Source organism: Copadichromis virginalis, linkage group LG13 (genome assembly GCF_057382275.1).
Source record: "Copadichromis virginalis isolate Kocher_CV1m ecotype Utaka linkage group LG13, C_Virginalis_male_GT1.1, whole genome shotgun sequence".
In the NCBI taxonomy this organism is placed as follows: Eukaryota; Metazoa; Chordata; class Actinopteri; order Cichliformes; family Cichlidae; genus Copadichromis; species Copadichromis virginalis.
In genome coordinates, this window is record NC_140630.1 from 30228322 (window position 1) to 30251731 (window position 23410).

Below are 23410 nucleotides of genomic sequence, written 5' to 3' on the forward strand. Positions count from 1 at the left end.
ACACAGTAAAACAGGTCTCTTTCTTAAACAGAAGCCTGTCATGCTTAACTTTTGAGAATATAAGTAAATCTTTCTTTAAAAGAACTCTGTCCTGCTTAACTTAAAATTATATAAATTAATAGAAAGCAATAGAACGAAAAATATTCTTGTAACTGTGCACATTTAGTGCATTTAGTACAATTGGCTTCAGTTGAGGTATTATTTCAGCTTTTCTAATGCTAATCAGCTGCTCCTGTTTGTAAACCCACTTGTTCCCATGATTACGCATCATAACTCATCATCATTATTAATCTATGTATTACTTTTATGTATTAGTCATCTATTTGTTATAATCATCTATCCTTGCGGTTGTTTATTACACAAAATAAATTATATTATCACACTTCTGGCCACATAGCGCTGATATTCACTGCACATGCCCATATTAACCTTAACCAGAGGGTTTAAAAACAACAAACCAATGTTTACATACCATATCTGCTTCTGCCGTGGCCTGGTGGACAAGAAATTGGTTAAGGGTTCCCCGAGCTTTCACGCCCCTCATGTTCTTCATGTGCCCACCACTAGAAGCATGCCTATGGAAAAAGTGCGCCGGCACACAGTGCAGTGCGCTTTATAGGTGTTATCGTGCACTTTTCCAGCCAGGTGTTTTCCTTTTCCCATTCCTCCCCGTACTTTTGCAGCCTTTTTTCTTTTCTTTCTCTGAGCAACAAACATTGCTGCTCTGATGCTGGGCTTACACTGTGCGATTTTTGGCCCATTTTGAGCCGATTTTTGAGTCGTGCGGCCGATTTGGTGATCGGCCCAATTTTGGCCTTCATCGTGCATCGTGTAGTATACGTGGGGTAACGAGAAGCGATTAACACCTCACGACCAGCTCCCGATCATCAATCGCTCGTGAGGGTGTCACCACAGCCGCTCACACTGCTCACGCGCAAACACGTAAACGTCGGTGAAAAAGATGGAGCAGCACGGCTGTGCAGCGTGTGATCTGGACACAAGCGATGGAGGCACAACTTGTAGAACTTTGGAAAGCTCATCCGAGCCTTTTCGATGTGGCATCACAAAATTATCACGACCACAACAACCGTGAAAATAGTTGGATTTACATTGCTGCTCAATCACAGCTGCCTGATCAATGTTTTTCATTAGCAATTTAGCAAAGTTGATGGTGGTGGTGTGTGTCTGTGTGAGTGAGAGACAGAGAGAGCGAGCGACAGATTTTCTGTTATAACCTTCATTTTATGGAGGCACAGTGTGAGCACTCAGGTCGCATCAGAGCATCGGGCGGTATAGTGTAAGACCTGCATCGTGACCTACCAACTTCTAACCCCTGCGAGTCAATCGTGCAGTTTGAGCAGGAGCTGAATAACGTGACTGAAAAAATCGCACAGTGTCTGCCCAGCTTTAGGTGTACTGTCGTCCGAGACTTGCACCGCAGTGTTGGCGTTTGTTTCCCTGTTGGCCATGCTTCTTGTTGTGGTCATCTGTTGTCTTCCGGTATTTTCTCCGCAAGCGACCTTTCCTCGACCAATGAGATGAGCGGTAATCTGAATTGTCATACTCGAATTGTCATAAGTGTGCTGTCAGCTCATTTGTCACAAAGCAGGAGAGGGGCTGGGAATTGTGTTTTCAAACAAAGCGTTAATTCCATAAACATTTATAGACTACTTTTGATTCTCACTGTATTACGGGACAAAGTGCGTCCCTTATTAGCTCAATACGGGACGTGTACTTTTGTTTCGAAATACGGGACGATTCCGTTTTTTAAGGGACGGTTGGCAACCCTACTGGTTAGCTAGCTGGTTAGCTATGTGTAAACATAGCTCCTTGCTATCTAAAGTATAACTGGACGCTGGCGTAAATTCTTGACTATCTCACACTTCTGTTTAATCAGTTTTCTGTTTGACGTTTATTCAGCTGTGTGAGGAACCCTCCCGAGGGATTAATAACGTTTTATTTAATCTAATCTAATCGAATAACTTTAATCTCAGCCAAACCGATTTACTCACGAAAAAATAATACACTGAAAAAAGCCAAACAATAACATGTTTAAGTTATTTCAGTGACTTATATATCATGTTTAGCTTGAGTAGCGAAAGACCGCTGGGGTTTGAAAACGATGTGCCGGGAGTTTGCTGTTCTCACCGGCTCAGATATTTGAAGTTTACACAGCTACATTCTCGCCTGAAAATATGTTAAAAGTTTATTTTGCAAACCAGAAAGAGTAATAAGAGTAATATTAAAACTAAGTAGCTGCATTAGCCATTGATGGAAACTGGAATTGGCTGGGCCAATCTGGGATATGGTTTTTCAATTTTGTTGTCCGTGTGGAAAATCGGGAGAAATTTGGGAGTGACTCCAGGAGATTTTCAAGAGGGGCACTGAAATTCGGGATTCGCCTGGAAAAATCGGGAGAATTGGCACGTGTGGTCTGTGGCAATGACTGTAAAGTACAGTACAGTCATTTTACAGTCATTGGTTCGTGGGCTTATGGTGACATTGTGTCAGTACTTAGCTTGTGGAAGGCTAGCTAGCTAGAAGGTGAACATTAAATTTCTTGCTAACAAGAAAATTCAACTATATATTAAACAGCTAAATGTTAGAGTAACCAGAAGTATTTGATCTGTAAAGCTTTATAAAGTGAGTTGTGTTTGCCACTCTTCATGATATATAAGGTCTTATTAGAGAAAAAAAATGTGAATGAAGAAGAGAAGCTATTTTTTGGGTTGAGGGGTCTCTTTTAGGGCTGCCACGATTAGTCGACTAGTCACGATTATGTCGACTATTAAAATCGTGGACGACTAATTTAATAGTCGACGCATCGTTTGAAGCTTTGTAAGATCACAAAGGATGCAGGAATGAGTAGTAGGATTTAAGAGTGTAATAACGGACTGAAACAGAAGATGGCAGCACTGCATGTACAAGGATGCCAGCTGCCGTTAAACCCCGAAGAAGAAGAAGCTGTGTCCCAGAATTCATAGCGCAGCCCAGCGCAGTTGTCAACAATGGCGGCAGCTAGTAGTTTTAACTTTACTCTTATTATTCTTTCTGGGTCACAAAATAAACGTTTAACATATTTTCAGGCGAGAATGTAGCTGTGTAAACCTCAAATATCTGCTCAGTTTATCAAGACACCGCATATTTTCAAAAGCGCTCCGACGTTTTCGGAGACGTCTGTTACCCACTAGCTCGTTAGCTAGGCGGGGGCTAGGCTAACTAGAGCCGTGAGAACACCAGACTCCCGGCAAATCGTTTTCAAACCCACCGCCGTCTTTCGCTAGTCAGGTTAAACATATATATAAGTCACTTAGATAACTTAAAAATGTTATTGTTTGGCTTTCTTTAGTATTTTATTTGTTCCTGAGTAAATCGGTTTGGCTGAGATTAATGTTATAGTTTTTGCACAGCTAAAACTGTCAAGCAGACAGCTGATTATCAGAAGTGTGAGACGCTGGAGAATATACTCCGGTGTCCTGTTATATTTTAGAAAGCAAGGAGTTTATTAAACTTCACCGAAACAATCTGCAAATTTCATTAAAAATTAATAAACTACCATCTTGTCTTTATTTTTAGTTAGCACAAACACTTCAAGCTGTAAGCTAATGATAGTTATATAAGACCAGATGCTGCTGGTGCAATAAGCTGTACGCTGTACGTCCAATGGATGATGATCTGATTAGTCGACTAATCGCAAAAATAATCGGTGACTAGTCGACTATCAAAATAATCGTTTGTGGCAGCCATGGGGCCTGTTCTTCGTACCGCGCTAAGTGAGTTAGCTGGATGAGATTGTTGACGATTTCGCGTGATCCTGGATCGTTCGGTTCCCCGAAGCCCATCCGGGACTTGCTGTCATAGCAACAGAGCCGTAAGCGTAAACCTGCTGGGGAGCAGGTTTACTTTATGTAAACAGGATTAGATCGCGGCCACGCAGGTATGTCCGCGTCATTCATACGAAAGCAACAGCGATATTCCACCACTGTTTCACCATAAATAAATAACATCACTGTAACCAAAGATAATGCAGCACTTGATCCTTTTATTGATTTCACACAGATACATACAGGTCATTCCCTAAAAAAGGGAAATGTACTATTAACATTCTATTACATGTATGTGATTATTACAGATGTAATTCATATTTCAGAGTAGTAATTGTAAATTACTTCGTGTAATCAAGATGAGAGACCACGGCTATAAAAGCGAAGGTGGATTTGGGAAGTCTGTCGCAGTCATATCCTGTCCGTTTACGCGAGCCACCCATTGCGGAAGGTGCAAGATTGATAAGGAGAGTCCTCAGAATTCAGCGTATATTGCGGGACAGACAGGATCCTTTAGCTCAGCGCGACAGTGTGCTCATAGAGAGATATCGATTTTCCCGTGAGGGTATTATTTACTTAACCAACTTGTTGACGAGGGGGTGCAGGACCACCACCTGTCTTTGTTTTTGCTCTGCCCTTTTCTTGGTTGCTGTTATGAACAAACAAACAGAGTATTCCAGGGTCTCTTTCCAAGAGACGACAAGCAATATAAGTGATAAATCTTACCATTCTGTAGAATATTCTTATATTTCACTTTTACTTGTTCCCATGTTCTAGTGGGTCCTGTTGTGGCTCTAATGTGAAAGGGGATATAATATAACATATTATAATATAATATAATGTAATATAATATTGGATAATATGGTGTGATATGATAAATCTACCCTACCGCCTACTGGTGTTGGCCAGAGGGGCCGATGGCGCAATATGGCAGCCTGGCTTCTGTCAGTCTGCCCCAGGGCAGCTGTGGCTACAACCGTAGCTTGCCTCCACCAGTGTGTGAATGTGAGAGTGAATGAATAGTGGCATTGTAAAGCGCTTTGGGTGCCTTGAAAAGCGCTATATAAATCCACTCCATTATTATTGTTATTATTATTATTATTAAATTACTTACGAGTTTGATTTGTCAGCAACTTTCTGCCAGCCCTCTCTCCTTGCTTTTGCAGCCTTTGCAGTGTTCCCTTGCGTTTTAATTAAACTCTGAAACTCCTGAAATCCCTCACTCAAGAGTTCTTGCTCTGCTGCCGAAAAATACCGAGCGCGCTCCTTCGACATTTTCGCCGACCAATCAAAGGGTTGCCGATCAATGTTTCTACTATCGATGCGTAGCCCCTGTTGGGCCACCCAGTGATCTCACATTACTTCATCCAGCTATACTAATCGTCAACAACAGGTGTGTTCGGGGAACCGGAATAGCGAGCTCAGAGTTAGCGCGATGATTTGGTCTTGGATGTTTCATTTGATCTTGGATGTAGTAAGCGAGGTACGAAGCACAGGGCCCTAGTCTCTTTTGTAGCTCAGTCAAATCTACAGGACAAAAAACAAATACAAAAGCTACAAAAGACCTACAGTAAAGTACAGTATATATGACAGAAACTGAGTTTGTATAGTTTGGTATAATTTGAGCTTGAAAGTCAATATTTGCTATGGCTGCCTTTATTCTTTAACACAGCTTGAATAGTGTTCTTGTATTTTCTTTAAGTGGTCTTCAGGAATAGTTTCCAGGTTGCTTGGAGGATAGCAAAAGCACTTATTTGGACGTTTGCTGCCTTTTGTTCTGTCAAAATGATCCCACAGTGCTTCTTTAATGTTGAGGTCCAGGTTCTGGGGAGGCTAATAATTCAGGAGATATGGAAGTAGCCGTACACAGCTAGTTTGAGTCCAGCCATTCAAACCTTGTCTTTCTGTTTGCGTAGTTTGACTCTAGAGAAACAGGGTGCTGTGATGTCAGAGGATGATGCCTGGTGGCTTTCTGCTCCTCCCCCCTTCCCTTTGGAACTGCTTCCACCATCAAGTGCTTCGCTTCCATTTCAAGAAGTGTCAGTGTCGCTGCACCATCAGACTCCCAAGGACCAGGTCTGTCACCCCAACAGAGCTCAGAGTCCGCAGAGCTACTGCGTCAAAACCTTGGAGAGGATATAATGCATCTAGGGAGCTTGTTTATTTAGGATACAGGCATACTGCTGCTGCTGCTGCTGCCGAAGAAGATACAGAGCAAGAAGATATGTAACAATGCGGTACTGGCCTAGAAGATACATATCAAGGGATTCAGGCCAAGGAGATGCAAGTCAAGATACCTTCCTGTAACCACTGAGCCTACCAAGTGGTACTAGGCTGTTGGGAATATGCGGTGCAGCTACTGTAATCTACAAATTATGTGTTACGTCTAACTAGTCTCAAAATGTTAATGCTAGCTTAATGGTAGCTTTTTTTAAATAAGCATTGTCATATGCAACACTAGGGTGGCACTGGGGGTGGCAAGAGATTATTTTAGGGGGCCACATGTAGATCCGCCTGATGTTTTGTTAGCAGTATTATGCAGTTGTTCCTGTCCTTGATGCAGTTTGCACTTCACCATCACACTCTTATGGTTTAGTGCAGACAAAATTTAAGTGTCCATATCTCCACACCCTTAAAAAACTGCAGAGTATGTCACAAGTTTCTTCTTCCCTGCACACAAACTGTAATCACCTAAAATATATAAGTAGGAAGAAAACGGCATGTGTGATGGTTTTTTTTCCTATCTGCCAGTCATGCAGACCATTTAAGAACTTTCGTAACACTAGCTACAACAAAACTGAAACTGTGACGTGATTACTCAAGTGACAACAGTAATGCGTTATGTTGTTGTTTCATGCACTACACCTAAAATTGCCACTAACACATGCAAGCTTTTACCAAGAGGCTGCGCCGCTGAAATGTTTTTAACTGTTGGTATATGTTAAAAGCAGCATCTGAGCTGACAATTTGGCTGTATTTAAAAAAGGGATCGCTCAGAGAAAGAGTCTAAAATTGTTCAAGTGATCAGTTGTGGTACCTTTTATGTATCTTTGGAGGTTTCCCACAGATTTGGATTCTGTTCACGGTAGTAGGTGGGGGAGGACTTCAAAAGGACTTGAAAAGTGGAACACATACACTGAACAATACTGTTTTTTGAAGTACTTCGTGCCAGGTAACGTATCACAAACATGTCTCACCCCATAGATGGACTCTGACCACAACTGCTTGTTTTTGTTCGTGGCTGCAGGTCCTCATTACAATAGCCCTCTACCTTGCACCCTGTCATCAGCTGTAGTTGGTGGTGTTGGAGCCTGTTGTATCAAATGAAACACTGTAAAATCAAGACAAATGTAATCTGCATTCACAGCAAAATATGCGGCAGGCGTCTCTGTCAGAATGTTGTTAAATGTTGCATTATCCTTTTTGTCTAAAGGCCTTTACGTTCATCTTGAATAATGCTCATTTAGAAGTCTGTGTTAAACTTAAAGTTGGAACATGAAACCGGGATTCGGAAATTGATTTTCACCAGTGTTCTACTTTCTGTTCTACTTTCCTCTCTCTTCCTTGCCTCACTCTTCCATAGTTTTGTGTCATGTGACTAAAATGACAATTGTCCACATCTTGTCCATATTATTTATTTTCATGGGAAGCAAGTCAAAAGGTATTAATGGTGTTGTTCTGATCAAGCTTTCTTTGCATACTTTCTAAAGTGTAAAAAAAAGTTTCTCTGTGAATTGTGTATTGTAAGTATAAAGCACACCCTGTGAATGACTAAATCAGCAAAGGTAATTTGCAAAATGTGTCAGTGTCATCTTCAGCACCAAACACAGCTGATGAGAGAAATATCTCAACAGCGTTTTTGCTTCAAAAACAATTTCCCAATTAAAAGGCAAGTTGTTTTTAAATTTTGTAGTCTATGACAGAGGAAACAAAACTTGGGTTTGCACATAACCTATAGCAGAATAACTAAAGGATGGTTTGGTCTGATCCACTCCTAATTCTAAGATTTATCAGAAAGGAAAATTTTAAGCCTTAAAAGAAGCGTGGGTGGCTGTCTCCACAGAGGAGGAGCTGAAAGCTGGAAGCTTTGCATCCCATTCTACTTTTAGGAACCACAAGTAGGCCTGCTGATAGTTTTTTTTTTTTTTTTTTTACTACCTACTATAGAAATTTCAGTTTTTTTTACAATGGGGCCGCAGATAAACAAAAAGTAAAGTGGTCTCAATGTGGCCAACAATGAAAAATAAGTTTGACATCCTTGCTAAAGGATTATCTAGGAGCTTTTAGAGCAACTTGATAAAAAGGAATTGCAAAAGTGTGGTTTAGAAATAACAAATGCTCACATTTGTTTTCCTGCTGCATCATTCTGGGACAGGCTGTTTAGCAATACTGTGCAGAAGAAAAAAGACATCAGAAACATTTGTTAATGTGGACGCTGAAGGACAGATCCTGGTCAAAGGGGAGTCTAATGTTCTCACTGTGTTATTGGAGGCCAAGCAGACACTGTGTTTCTTAGAATCACTTATGTCTGATTTTAGAAGTACAACATTACATTCCAGATAATAAGTAAAAGTTTAATTGGTCCCATTTAAAGAGATGTTAGCACATTAGCATAAATGATAGCTTTGCTGGCAAATGTGACTCAAGTGTTTTGTGGGTTTTTTTCACAAATCTTTGAAGATTGAAATTAAATTTCTCTTTTCACCTTTTTAACATCAAAAGATTTTTTGACCAAGTGAAGAAATTAAATAAAGATGTTCCAGTAATATTTGTTAGGAAAGCACTGAACTTCCCTGTGTGACTGCGAGGCATGTCGGCCCACCTGTCAATGTACGGACGAATAGGCTAGCATTGCAGTGTTGATCTGGCAGCCATCCACCTTGGCGGTCTGGCTGCAGAAAAATCACAGATTGGTGAATGTTTTCACCGAAGCTATAATGTCCCACATGAGGCTGTGTTTTGCTTTCTTTGCTCTGTGTATATGTGTGTGTTTGTGTGCGCACACAGTCTCCCTCTCTCCCCGGTGGTGCTGGGGTGTTTGGCAGGATAAATATAGCTGCGTTGGTGTAAAGCTGTTTTCTCCTCGGCTTTTGTAGCTTTAATCAAAAGCAATCTGGAGGAGGGAGGAATGGAAGGGAAAGTGGTGGGGTAAGGGAGCGGGAGGGAGGGAGGAGGAAGAGGAGCGAGAGATGGTAAGAAGAAGAGTTGGGAAAGCGGGGTGATGCCAGAGTGTTTTATTTTAGCTCTCTTTAAAGAGTCATTGGGGAGTGCTCAGGAGTAATGAGAACCCTGGTGGCTGGAGGAGTGGGACCGGCTCTAACCTCCACTCACCCTCCTCCTCCTCCATCCACTCACTGTCTCTTTATTTCCCGCCCAGCCTCACTTCCTCTGTCATCTCCTTCTTCCTCATTCTGGCTCTCATATCACTTTGAGTAAGGCTGCATTCACACTGCGAGCCGTCCTTGCTTCTCTCTGCCTTTCTATTCTGGGCTGTAGCCCACACCTCTTATCAATATGAGCTGATGGTGGTGGAGAATGTGCACAGAGAAACTGTTGTTTTTAAGAGCAGCCGCCATGTAGCACAGCAGAAGAACAGAGCCCTCTGTTAGTTTTGTTAGTGATCTTTTGAGTAAAGTTTACTGTAACAAGCTGCTGTGATGCCCTGGCGACCTGTCCAGTGACAGCTGGGATAAGCTCCAGCCCACCCCACCCGCAGCTCTTAACTGGATAAGCAGTTAAGAAAATGAATGGGTGGATGGATGTTACCAGCTGGTGCTGTGCTCAATTTTTGACAAATCTATTTAGGCTAAAGCTGAAGCTCCAAAGATATTACATTTGCCTTTTCTCAGCTTGCTTCTTTTTCATTTTATTTTTTAAGAAAAAAGAAATGATAGAAAAAGTATTCAGAAAATTCTGATCTCTCCACATTTAGCAGTGAAAGCAAGAAAGGTGACTAAATGGACTGGTTCTTATATAGCGCTTTTCTACTCTTCAGAGCACTCAAAGCGCTTTACACAACTTGTGCATTCACCCATTCACACCAGCAAATTTTTCCTAGGTGCTTTCTAACTGACATTCACACACATTCATACTCCGATGGATGCATCGGAGAGCAATTTCGGGTTAGTATCTTGCCCAAGGATATTTGGCATGCAGACTAGGGGAAGCCAGGAATCGAACCACCAACCTTCCGATCAGTAGATGACCTCCTCTACCACCTGAGCTACAGCCACAGCTACCCTACTGACACTTGGTATCAATAGGGTGATGAGGTGATGAGTCAGATGTACAAAAATGTACAAAAACTTTTTCCAATTTTGATGCTGATACCAAAATACCATGCAGATACCAAGTGTCAGTCCTATAGCACTGTTAAGTAATTATGTGTTAAGCAACATCAGGCTTTAGTTACACTGTTATACTGTTTTTGCAACTTTCTAAGGTAAAATGAATATGTCCAGGTATAAATGTGTATCGCTCTGGTATTCATTTATAAAATAATCAATGCCAACTGGATCGAAATAAATCAAGTGTTAATCTTTTTCACCTAATTTATTTGAAAAAGTCTTAGTGTGAGAGACTTTACTGTTTACTGCTGTCATTTACAGACAGGGTGCTTTCCCTGTTCTCACTGTGTGAACACCTCCTCATCTGAGCTCGTGGAGTGGAGCTGACAAGAGTCACTGATGACACCTTATGTTACCATAATAACGCAAAATCTAAATCTAAGTATTAGACCAAAATGAAAGAGAAGCCAGCATGAAAAAGAATTGTGTACTCCTGAGCTTTTCACTTGACCACAAAAAACGACTGCAAGCTTTGCAAGCTCTGCAGATGTAGAAAGAAAAGCTACAGTAGCAGGTATGAAATACCTCCAAAGTGTTATGAGTGAAGACTGCTGGCGTGTTGGTATAGTAAACACAGAACAAAATAGAACTGAATTGAATACTTCAACACCATAGGTTGACTCATCTTCACAATCCCTCATCTAGCTTCTTTGGATCAATAGCTAAATATTGATTATCCTGGTCTGAAGTTTAGATTCTTTGAAGTCTTAGAAATATAGTCAAAAGAAGACGGTTGAAGATAGTGGATACATGGAAAGCTGAAGTTGGGGAGAGCAACAGAAAGGCCAAGTCCAGAACAGACACTGAATAGGTTTTCAAGTTTTTTGCTATATGCACAGTGGAAAACATGTTGCCCTGTCAGATCTTTTTTCTTTGCTGTCCACAACAAATGCAGAAAAACATATAAACATATAAAATAGCTACACAGAAGAAATGATCATTAAAGACAATTTAAAAAACAACTATAAACCCAGCATATATAGTCAAAAACATGATAAATAGGAAACGCTAGCATGGTGGTGGGTTGCATCCATCTTTAATATACAGTCTATAGAAGTGACTAGTCAGTCACTCAGTAGGCCTGTCCTAAAGCTTTTCAGCTTTAATGGGATCTCGGTGCACAAAATGAACATTATGTTGTCCTCAACAAGACTTTAAACTAGAGCAAGACCATAAGGTGTTTACTGAGGTTACAGTCCAAGGTAGCTGAAAGCTTCTAGTCATGCTTCTTTTTGAAACCAGAGTTGCCGCCTGATGGCCATTAGAAAGAAATGCAGGTTTAAGGCATTAGCTGCACAGCACAAGAGGACCGGAGAGGGGAAAAGTGTCATCTTATACTTGATGCCATTTCTTTAACGTAGTGATTACAGTCTGTTCATAGAATGAATGCAGTATCTAACAGCAGCTGAGTAGTGGAAACTGGCGTCAAAGGCTTCTTTGATGCTTTGTTTGGAGCCAAGTCTGAGTGTGCCACATACTGTACGTGGTACAAAGTCTGTTGGTCGCTTGAAACTGAATTAGCTGTCACTGTCAAAAAGGGTTAACATCAAGTAATCACTACATCCCGAAGTGGTTATGCAATTCACTCAGCTGTGTGGGTCTGATGCGTGTGTCACGTGTCTGCGTTTGGACTCACTCTTTGCCGTAGTGCATCAGCACAGCCAATGTATAGTCAGTGTGCATATGTGTGATGGGACAAATAGAAGGAAAGAAGACGGGAGATATCAGTTTGGCAGCGACTTGAGTGTCCTTTCATTATCCAGTTGGCTTTGTGTTCCTCATTTGGAGGCCAAGAGCGGCCCACAGTGGAAGCAAAGCTGCTCCCTGCTATAACTGCCTTGATGTTGATCTTAAAAAGCTTCCATAAAAACCTTTTTCTGGGCAGCAGAGCAGCTCTTTAGGAAGTGCATTGTTCCATTTCCTGTTTGACAGTCACAGCCGTGCCTCAGATTAGTGCTTGGCAAAATACTTGGCTGAGATGATTTCTACTAACTGCAGTAAAGAATATTTCCTTTCTCTTCGACACCTTATTGTGATACTAATGTGAAAAGCGTTCAGCTCCTCATCACTACTTCACTGTCGTGTTATGCAAGTATATGTCATATATTATCTGATCTGTTTGTGCAGAACCTCTGTGATGACAGCTTGTTGGCAGATTAGCTGATAAAGATGCATGTGTCGTATGGCTGTTATTGTAATCCCCACCCGTGCTCCTTCTATCTTAGGTGATCTGGGTGTGCAATAACTGCCGAAAGCAGCAGGAGATTCTGACCAAGCCAGGGGAGTGGTTCACCGGGCCCCCCGGGAAGCCCGCTGGCCTCGGTTCAGCCGTCAGCGAGCCATCAGTGTGCCAAGCTCCCGGGGATAAGAAGCTCAGATCTCGCTCCCAAGCACCACCGGGGTCCACCACTGCAATCTACGACCCCAACCGACTGAGCGCACCTGGGACCGCGCCTGGCACTGATGCTCGGTCGCTCAGTGAACCACCACGAGACACGTAAGGCGGAGCTATAAAGTAGAACCCGTGTTTCTGTGGAAAAATGCATATGCAGACATGGGCAAACAAAAGACATATTTTATTCTTTTACCTCATGGGTGCGACGAACATCACTGAAAAAGTGAGAAATGTTCAATGTTAAAATATAAAGGAGAGTAATTTGCTGACAAAGTTTTTTTTTTAATGCTGTTGTGGTCACAAGTTGTTTTTCCAAATGATTGATTTAATCTCTTTAAAAAATAAGAATTGGCTGCACAACTTTGCATTTATTTTGGATTTTCTCAAATGAACATGGGGTCAAAGTAGACTTACAGGTTTAATTATATGCATGTTGTCCCTCAACCACATACTTTTGCTAGCCATCAATAAGCTTCTGACTTAATTCTGCATATTTGACCACTCATCTTGGCAGAATTGATATTTTTTACTCAAATTGGTTGGTTTCCTGGGATGAACCCAGCTTTGAAATGTAGTCCACATTCAGATTGGGGTGGTGGGAATTCCACACGCTTAATATGACCCTGTTTAACCATTACAAAACCACTTGTGATGTGTGTTTGGGATCATTGTCCTGTTGGAACACCCAATTGTGTTTCAACCATCCAGCTGTTGATCTGTGGGGAAGTTGAAGAATTTGGAGGTAGTTCTTCTTCTTCATTATTCACTTTTACAGTGGACTACTATTGCTAGCCCAGAGCACAACACTACCATCACCATGCTTGGCTGCTGGTACAGTTTTTTTAGCTCTGAAAGGCTCGCTTTTACTCCTCCAAACATACCTCTTGTCATTGTGGTTAGTTGCTTGAATTTGTCTGACCATAAAACCTTTCAGGCATTTGACTTGTTCATGTGGCAGCACACTTTCCATTTGTGTATTGGTCAGTCCAAATACTCCAAATACCAAAACAAATACTCGTCATGCTGGAAAGAGAAACTACCAGTTGTAATCAATAATTTTTTATGCATGAATCATGTAATTGAGACTGTGTGTATAATTTAGATCTTTTGTGGATTAGTGAAAATAATAATAATAATAATAATAATAATAATAATAATAATAATAATAATAATAATAATGTGCACCCAGTTCTTGTTTTATAAAGTAATTAAGGATGTATGCTGTACGATTTTTTTCTACCCCTGAAAAAGAACAATTAATTAAACATAATTAAAAGTCCAATATTCCCATTAAGTGTCCATGCCCATGATGAGTCTATGTGCACCTCTGGTCTCAATTTTATACATTTCCTCTGTTTGCAGCAACATGTGCATTTAATATCTGTGCAGGTACCCTGTGGATTTTATGGTAGCATGCAGATACAGAGATGAAGATCAATGTGTAAAATTGCTGCTACATTTACATAATGAGGTGACAAGAGCTCAATACTCAAAAAACTCCCACACAGAATGTGATCAATCCATCTAAGGCCTGAGTACTGTGAAGGCAACAGCATATGATTCACCCTTAATTTGTCACCCTCTGATACTGTGACTCAGTAATGGAGGGATCCACCTTAATTTGAAAAATGAGAAGGTGCTGCACGCGCTGGAGTTACTCTGGAGTGATGGTACTCTCTTTCAGATCATATCACTTCCAAAGACAATGACCACTAACATCGCTGCATTAGGTTGTTTTGAGGAATAATAAAAAAAGAAAAACAAACAAACACGTAAAGCAAGTAAAAATATACTGTTGGTGTTTATCCTTTCCCAATGTTTACTGACAATATTTTCTGGGACATCATCTCCCAAGCCAGAGCTGGTGCTGACAGAACAATAAAAACTACACTGTAAAAAGACAGATGTTGACATTGTTTACATGAATAGCAGTGGGTCCACTCAAATCCTCCTGTAACACCAGGAATATTTCTCATATTATTGCAATAAACAGCAAAAACATGTGCTTTTGTTTTCTTTAAAAATATAAAACCCAATTGATTTACAGCCTTTTTGGTTAAGAAGACATGTGATCAGATACCTGTACTGAAAAAAAAAATCAATTTAAAAATAACATGTTCATATAGCTACATGAAATTTAGCAGAGACATGTTAATGTTACATAATGTATTACTCCTTCATGGAGCTTTGCAGATCCTCAACTAGATCTTAGAGTTGTCACTAGGGGGCAGAGTGGAGTGGAGAAGACGGGAGTCATATTATGCAAAGAATCTTTGTAATGAGGTGAAGCCAGCTAGGATAGGCTCCAGCCACCCCACAACCCTGATAAGGATAAGCGGAGGAGAATGCATAGATGAGGTGAAGCCAAATGTTATTTATTATCTAAAGTGTCCATGACAGTCATTCTCTATATTTCTTATAACTTTCTCATTTGTTTTCTTCTTCTTCATGGTGAACTCTGCTGTTGATCCTTTTCCGTTCTCCACCAGTCAGTCTCTGACCTATTTATATTGTCATCACCATCACACCCCTGGCTTCCAAGAGCACTGCACATAAGCGCATGTCTGCAAACAGACATCATCACACAACCATAAATCCCACATCAGATGTGTGGAAAGGACAGCCAGCCAATGGTTATTCAATGTCCAAATGTTTGCTTTGTGTTTATTGCACTAATGGCATTTCAGCACTCCCTTTATGTATAGCTGGAGAACTAGCAATACATACATACAATACATTTTTTAAAAGACAGAGCCAAAGATATCTTGATTTTTTACTCTATTAGTTCTGACCTCTGCTAGTTCCATAATTTGGGATTTGTGGGGTTCACTGATTAATACTGCTTTTCTTGAGATGCTCCTCTTCAAGAGCCACGTTTTTCAAAAGAACCACAATGTACTGGTAGCCATCAATTCCTGGATTCACCAGATAATTGAACTTCATAAACCTCCTCAAGAGCAAGTGAAATGTGTAAAATTGTTAAAAAGTGCCCATTTTATCTTGTGTTGTCTCAGCCAGCAGAAAGAAAGCAGTCCTAATGCTTGTGTTATTGAGCACCATCTCCCACATTCCTCATTTGCTTCCATTATACAATGATGGATTATGCCTCTTAGCATTGTTTCCTATGCCATTCATTGTAATGGAAGAATGAGGCTACTTAATAGTAGAACGAGTTTTCACTTGTGACATTCTGTTAGTGGACACTAATGTTAACAATGAAATGGTAACAGATGCAAATCACACCAGTGGCATTTGTCACACATGGCTTAAGTGGATACATTGTATAAGCAGAAGCTAAAAGCAGCCACATACATTAACCAAAGTCTTCCACCCTCCACGTGCTGTCACAGCTGTCTGTGATGCTCGGTTTGTGACTCACTTTCCGCCAAATGAATCATATAGCTACTCATTGAAGAGCCTTCTTACGCGCACATGTGATGATTTATTGTTAACTCAATGGGAACAGAAAACTTTGGAATTTCAGATTGTGTGACAAAACACCCTATCGCCGACTTGTTAAGTGATGATGTAATGCCCTGTGACACCCCGAGTGACAGATACTGATTTACAGGTTAATTATTATTGGCAGTGAAGGCTAAAACAATGAGATGATTCAGTTTGCATTAACCTGTGTAACATTGTCACTCACACGTTGCCGTTGTAAGCTTCCTGCTGAACAGTTCTCTAACCAAACCAGTATCTTGTCTGACATCACCCCTCATCTGTATACTTTCCCTCCTCAGGAGGAATGGACGGGGTGGAGGAGCTGGTCGGGGAGAGCGGCGGCAAGGCCAGCCCAGGCTGAAGACCCAAGTCTCCATGGACCGGGACCTCAGGGGGGAGTCTAGGGAACGCAGGGAAAGTCGGCGCCTGACAAAGGGACGTTCTCTGGAGCACGATCCTGTGGGAGGTGTTGGAGTAAGACGGACAGAAGAGGGGGATTACCATCACATGGACCACACCGGTGCGCCCCCTCGACAAGCAGGGCCCGTCCCTCCTGGAGGCAGGGGCCATCCTGTGCCCGGGCAGGGTCGAGGCACAGGCGTAGGGGGAGGTGAGGTCGGGGACGGTGCCCGACCTGGACAGAGGACAGCGGGTGGGGTAGGTGGGCTGCATGAACATGCTCTTTCACAGCAAGCCCCTCCCCCTGAACTCAGAGAACCTCCTGATTCAGGTCCTGGCTCAGCCCCGGGCCAGGGACCCTCAGTGAAACGGACCAAACGGGACAAAGCTGAGAGCATGCTGCGCAACGATTCGCTAAGCTCTGATCAATCGGAATCTCTGCGTCCGCCACCGCCGCGGCCCTACAAGTCAAAACGAGGGCAGGGGGCCGGAGGGAAGAGACAAACGAGCGTCAGTAGTTCAGAGGAGGAGGGCGGGACCACGCCTGAGTACAGCAGCTGTGAGGATGCCGAGATTGAAAGTGTCAGCGAGAGAGGTGAGAGAATATCCATCATTACCTTCTGTTCATGAAGAAACTGTGGCATATATTGATATCTGTCTGGTCATTTGTTTGTTTATCCGTCCATTCAATTCACGAGATATTTATTTTGACAGAAGATGAGGAAATGATCCACCCTACCCTTTGTTTATGGCATCTTAAGTCAGAGCGGTACATTAGCCTTGTTCTTCAAGCGACAACATTTTTGATTTAGATTTTAAAACCAAAATCTCTGTTTTAATGTGTTTTTTTGCTGTGAACTATCATCAACCAGGAAGACAATATAATATAAAGGATGGAAATTTATAGTCATGCAAAATAATAAAACATTTTAGTAAGTAAGATGTAAGTTAAGATCAAATAAATAAAATAAGATGATCATTCATTTTCAATTATTTTAAAAAATCCAGCTTTTTTAAAAATTGCCTTTCACAATAAAAGTGTGTATTATAAGCCTGACGGACTGCCAACTTAAGGACCGGTGATTTTTTCCTTTAATACAAAAGCTTTGAGCTAGCGCATGTATTTTTTTTAGCCTGCTGTTATTATTATGTTTTGCATATTTAAAATCAGCTGGAAAGTCCATAAAGACCTCTAAAGACTACCACATAAAGATTACAACTTATTCTTATTCCTATATTCTTTTACTTTCTTAGCTCACATTCATCCACTGATTTTGGATTACCATCGGTTAGAATATTTGGAATGAACATAAACCTTCATTTAGTGCTTTCTCTCTTGTAAAGAGTTTACTGCTGGACTGTAGCTATACTAAGTAACATGTGAAGCAATTACTTAAAAAAACAAACAAAAAAAAACTAGATCCCTATGGACAACCCAGAGTGGGATCCCTGGAGGACATTGTGTTAATGTTATATTATTTTTTATTATATTCCAGTCTCCAGGGCACCCACTAGACTGTGTGGGTCTTTAGCATTAGGCACATAAAAATCCCCACCTTACCAACAGAATTTATTTCACATCATGCATTTCATTGTATTGGTGCTGCACTTGCAGGGTGTATGTTTGAACGCTCCCATCTGACCACTATATTATGGGAAATGAATTTAAGAAGTGCAGACAGTTGTTCGGTTTCCATCTGTGATCCTCACTTGCACTGTGTCAGTCTGCGAGGCTACAAACGTTTCGCTTCTTTAACACCGTGTGCTCGCTGATCACAGGTGAGGCGACTCTGATGTAACCTCCTGATTTGGAGAAGCACTGCTCGTTTATCAGGTTTTTTTTATAATGCTTAGTGAAGCGCTAAAACCTCATGTGTTACACACCAAACGGCTTGAGAACAAGCTTTGCAAAGGCAACATTTGAGAGGCGTGGTCTGGCTGCGCCTGCAGAAACGTGGCACGTCCTGCGACATTCTCTAATGTTTTGTGTGCCGTGCATGCAGCAGGCTGTAGCCGGCAGTCCGGGTTGTCAAAATGAGCAGCTACCCAATAAACTGCCATGCACGTTAACAAGTGTGTGTATCTGAACGTTTTCCTGTGTATCATATTGTATTGTTTTCAGCTTGGCCCTGAGGGAGGACAATCCCACACTGAGCACACATGTACGTGTGTGCGTGTAGTGTGTTTGTGATGGGGGCAGTTTGACCCCAGTTAATCCCAGGCTTGACCTTCTGTGGCTTTGCATAGCCAACTATGTCCCCAAGCCTGAGCACACACAACTGTTTACACTCTAACCTTGTCATGTCCAAGCTGGGTTATGTCACTTCACTACTAACCATTCCAAGGCATTTGGACTGGCTGCTATGTATCCGACTGTGTTAAAAATAATACAAGCCATAAATAAATATACACAGCTGGAAGGAAGTCATATTTTTCACTGTTTAGCAGCTTGTAACCAGTGCTACAAAAGCATTGCTTGAGTTAAATATGACCAGTCTCATATTTCAGAGCTGCTGTTTTTCTATCACTTCCTGGGAGTCCCATTCTTGCCACTTGTCCTGTGGGCTCTGTCATTTCAAAACGCATCAAGAAATTTGCGTAGAGAGCAAACTCCTCTCACAAACTTACCTGAATTTTAGTCCAGAGGATCGTAGCTGGTGATGAGAGTTGGGTCCTTAGGTAGTTAGTAGCTAGTCATAAATAGCAGTTAGATAGCAGTTTGTACTGTAACAGCAAGCTTAAGTAATGTCATTCAGCTAAGTGATAACGTAAGGATGCATGGATTTTCTAAAAAGGTTTTTGGGCCTTTAAAGATCACTCGTGACTCTTAGAGTTCACCTCTCTTTTCCTCATCTCATCTAATAATAATTAACAGAACCCAACAATCACACTGATTGTATTCTCATGCTACATTAAATTTTATTTTCACTGGAAACCAACAAAAGTGTGGAGCATTCTGTGGAGCAAAGGGTAGAGCGCCAGCCTGGACCCACACCAGCCGCTGTGACATTCATCATGTGGAGGTTTAGGATGAGAGTGTGCTGTCAGGCCAGGTTTTAAACACATTGGTGTGGCAGCAATTCGCTGCTTCCTTTTTTAGCTCGAGACTGAGACCAGGTCAGCGCCAAGATGTGGTTGCTGGCAGCTAAGGAGCATCCAGGCATGTAAATCATTGTAAATTCGGGGCACAGTAGATCTGTGCAAGTATTGTCCTACATACAAACATGCGCTACCAACTCACACTCTCAGTGGAAGAAAGGGAAACATGATACAAACACTTGAGAATTCTGTCAGGCAGTATTTAATCTATTGCATTTTAGATTAATTGGTTTTACTTGGATTTTATAGAGATGTAAATAAAGGCAGACTTATTGATTATAGTCGAGTTTGCCAGATAAAATAACTGATGCTGGCAGGTTTTATCAGCTACAGTTAAAAGCTAACTAATAGTTACTCTGTGTGCTGGTGTTCCACTAGTCTTGTTATAAACGTGAACCTTGTGAAAAGGTCCTTTATGTACTCAATGTCTGCATGTAGTGTCCTTGTACCAGGCACCAGACAGAAATAAACTAACAGCCCCTTTGCTGTAGAGCTAGCTAGCCCTGTGTAAGATGTAGGCTAAGATAAACAAGTAAAATCATGTTCTAGCATAACTTGTTTAGCATAGATACGTATTTGTGTTTTTGAAAATGTAATCTGTTTAAACAGTAGCCTTTTAGGGCTACAAAATTAAAAAGGAGTTTTGTCTCTTTGTCGTTAAAGTTAAATGGAGTTACTGAAGTGTAGAGCTAAAATTAGCTTCAGTTCCGACGCAGCCAGAAGTTAAAAAAAGAATTTTTAACCACATGATCACGGATTAGTTTAAATTACTACATATTGGTAAATGTAAGAGAATTTCTTTTATCTTTCTGTGTTTAATAACCTTTAACAGGTACTGATAAATGCACAACATTGGTACTTGTTTGATTTTTACTGACTTTTGAGTGATAGGGTAAGTACTGTCAAGTAGTTGGTACTTGACATAAACAGTCATAAACAATAGATGGTACTCATACAGTGTAGGGTATTTCCATGTTATGTATTCAGAATACGTTAGAGTAACGTATTCTGAGTACTTTGGATTACTTAATATATTATCATGCTTTTTACAACTACATGAATGTACTATTTCTGTGTGATTTATTACTATTAAGGTTACTCGCCATACCAATACCAACTAGATTTTTAAATCTTAATATAAAATGAGTAACAGTAGGGTGGACATTAGGTAAGGCTGCACTTTTTGCAGCGATCTCGTATAGAAAACTATTCCGCGTGTATATAAAACAGGTCCGCAGCTCTGAACAGTAGTAAAGGGACTTCTGAGTGATACATTGGATTCTGTGTCGGGCTCGTAGCCGAAAACTAGCTTTACTTTGTTGTCTGGGTCAACTTTGCTAGCGAGAGACAGAGAGAGGCTGCTCCAACTGAACTTATTGTTTCGAGTCCTCAAGTGGCCATCTGGGTCTCTCTTCAAAAGCAAGGCAATCTCTAATCCTTACAAATGTAAAAAAGTAATTATAACTTACTATTAGAGGGTGTATCTGTATCCCTGTGTTGGTGTTGTTCTTGTATTTTCGTAATAATGTTTGTCCATGATCAGCATTACAACTGACCAATCACGTTGTTGTGATGTTATAGCATCGCAATAAAAAAAGCCTGTGGTTATGTAAAACTTTCTTCTGGAATAAATGGTAAGCATTGCAAGTGTTTTCTTTATTAATTTATGCAACATAATAAATATGTTATTAAGTTAGGTTTGTTGTTTTAGGCAAATTTAGGCTACTCATGTTGGTTTGCTAGTGATAGTTAAAAAGAATTGGCTGACTCCTGCTAGCTGAATGCTCAGAAAATGTAATTGCTGAGTTGTAATACTGATCCTGGACCAATTAATGCTCTATTAGAGATAGTAAGCTAGCTAGCTGTGCATGGTAACACTTGCAGCTTCCAAATGCTTTTGCTCCTCTTTGTTTGGTTTTAAGAACACTGTAAAAACAAAATGCCAAAGTCTTGTTGAGCTGTGACCGGATAAATTCGGTTCCCGTGATTTTGGTCAAACTGCAGGTTCTTCTTTATAGAGAATACATTTTATTTAGGCCATGTGGCCAAGGCTTTTCCTGCATAAGCAAAGAATTTTTAGCCACAGTCAAAGTAAAATCACCAGAAATGTCATAAAATTAACACACGGTAACTATTTGCCTGTTAATTTCATGGACAAACCTTATGTGTGGATTCACCCTCCACAAAGGCTCCTTGTAGGCCATGAAACATTGATGGGTTTCTGTAAATATTCTATTATTAGGATCGTAAAGGTTTATTTTTAAAGGGCTTATTTCACACTGTCTCTTTTAGGAAACGTGAAAAATATTATTTGTTGTTAAAGTCCCATTCCAAGTTGTGTTCAAAACCGTGTCCTGAGCCCGTAGTGGAGTTTTCTCTTTCTTTGTTGCCATTAAAAGTGCCGAAACACAAAAACAATACACACTCGCAGCCATGTGGCTCACCCACTGCATGAAACTATGTTCACGCTCAAATTATGAAACTAAGAACTGGGTTGAGCATTTGCTTTAAGATTACATAATATCACTATAAGTTGTCCCAAGCCATTAACCTCATAGCTTCCCCGGCTCCTAGGAATGCTCGGCTCTGTTTTACTCTGTGTCATAACAGTGTCGTCCAGGTCCTGCGCACAGTGCAGCACTGCCCTGCAGCCCGTGTGTACAGGCTTTGGATTTTGGTCTACGTCACGAGCTAGAGCTAAACACAGTCTTAGGAATAAATTAATAATTAATTAATAGAAAAGGAGATTGGGCATTTCAGGCAGTGGCACCGAGGTTGTGGAATTCTCTTCCACTGTCTTTATGTTGTATAGCCTCCATTAACTCCATCACAAAGCAGCTGAGCCCATGTTTATACAGACTATGTTTTATTCTGTGGCTTTAAATTGTTATGATATGTTATGCTTTTATTTCTTGTGTTTTATTGTGAAGCACTTTATGGCTTTTTATCTGTGAAAAGTGTCACGGTCTCGCTGGCAGACCGTGGGGATGTGGGGAAAGGAGGACCCAAAATGCAGGACTCTACAGTGCAACAGTGTTTATTTACAGTGGTGACAATCCGAACAACAATAAATCCCCCCGTGCGATCCCAACTCCCGTTCCGTGTCTTCTCCTTTATCCCGTGCTCCGTGCTCTGTCTCCGTTCCCTGTGTACTCTCCGTGTGCTGCCTCCTGGTCGCCACAATTCCTCCTGAGGAAACACGTATACCAAAGGCAGCCGTGAGTACAAAACCTAACAGTAGACTTGCACTAACCTTGCACAATACACTTAAGACTGACGGGAAGTCACTCAACGATCCAGCGTCGAGGAGCTCTCAGCCACACTGTTTTGAAGCTCCTCTGACGAGGCTTGATCGGCGCCAGGTGTGTGGATTCCTGGGTGGGACCGGTCAGCTGGCAGGGCCACACCCACCAGGCCTAAAAGTGCCTGCCACGACCGCACCCTCACATACACAAGCACACACCCCTAAACACCTGACAGTACACCAACACGGAAAAAACAGGACAGCAGACACAACCATAATAACAACAACCACAATAATGATAATAATAATAATAATAATAATAACTACAATAGTAGTCCACACTGCTCATGGACCCCGAATCCCTGGAACTGGGTCCGTGACAAAAAGTGCTATAAAATTCCTTTTTAACCTACTCACTCGCTGATTTTTGGTTCAAAGTTACTTTTGTAATTATTATCCACAAAGTATAAGAAAAGAGGTTTTGCCTTAGGAGGCTACCACTGTAAATCTGAATATGTAAATGACTTGCCTGCGTAAACAAAGGTGACGCTGACGTGCTACGTCTACTTGTGGTATAGATAAAAGTATGGCTGAGCCTAGTTTGATTTCAGCTGATATCTCTTCAACAAAATATATCGATTTTTTGGGGCATAAAGCT

The 23410-nt window shown here is 41.1% G+C and overlaps 1 protein-coding gene and 1 long non-coding RNA gene across 15 annotated transcripts in view; one reads left to right on the forward strand and one right to left on the reverse strand.

The window, feature by feature from the left end:
• rims1a (regulating synaptic membrane exocytosis 1a) overlaps positions 1-23410 on the forward strand; it is a 117996-nt gene that overhangs the window by 54749 nt on the left and 39837 nt on the right. For all 14 annotated transcript variants that reach the window (XM_085478439.1, XM_085478437.1, XM_085478438.1 and 11 more), the window contains 2 exons: positions 12397-12668; positions 16310-17004. In XM_085478439.1, the coding sequence (XP_085334565.1) occupies positions 12397-12668; positions 16310-17004 (967 nt within the window). The remainder of the gene's footprint in view (positions 1-12396; positions 12669-16309; positions 17005-23410) is intronic.
• LOC146695951 (uncharacterized) lies at positions 22530-23112 on the reverse strand. Its single transcript, XR_014923649.1, has 2 exons — positions 22787-23112; positions 22530-22697 (listed from the first exon to the last, which is right to left on the reverse strand). It is a non-coding gene; the product is annotated as an uncharacterized LOC146695951 (long non-coding RNA).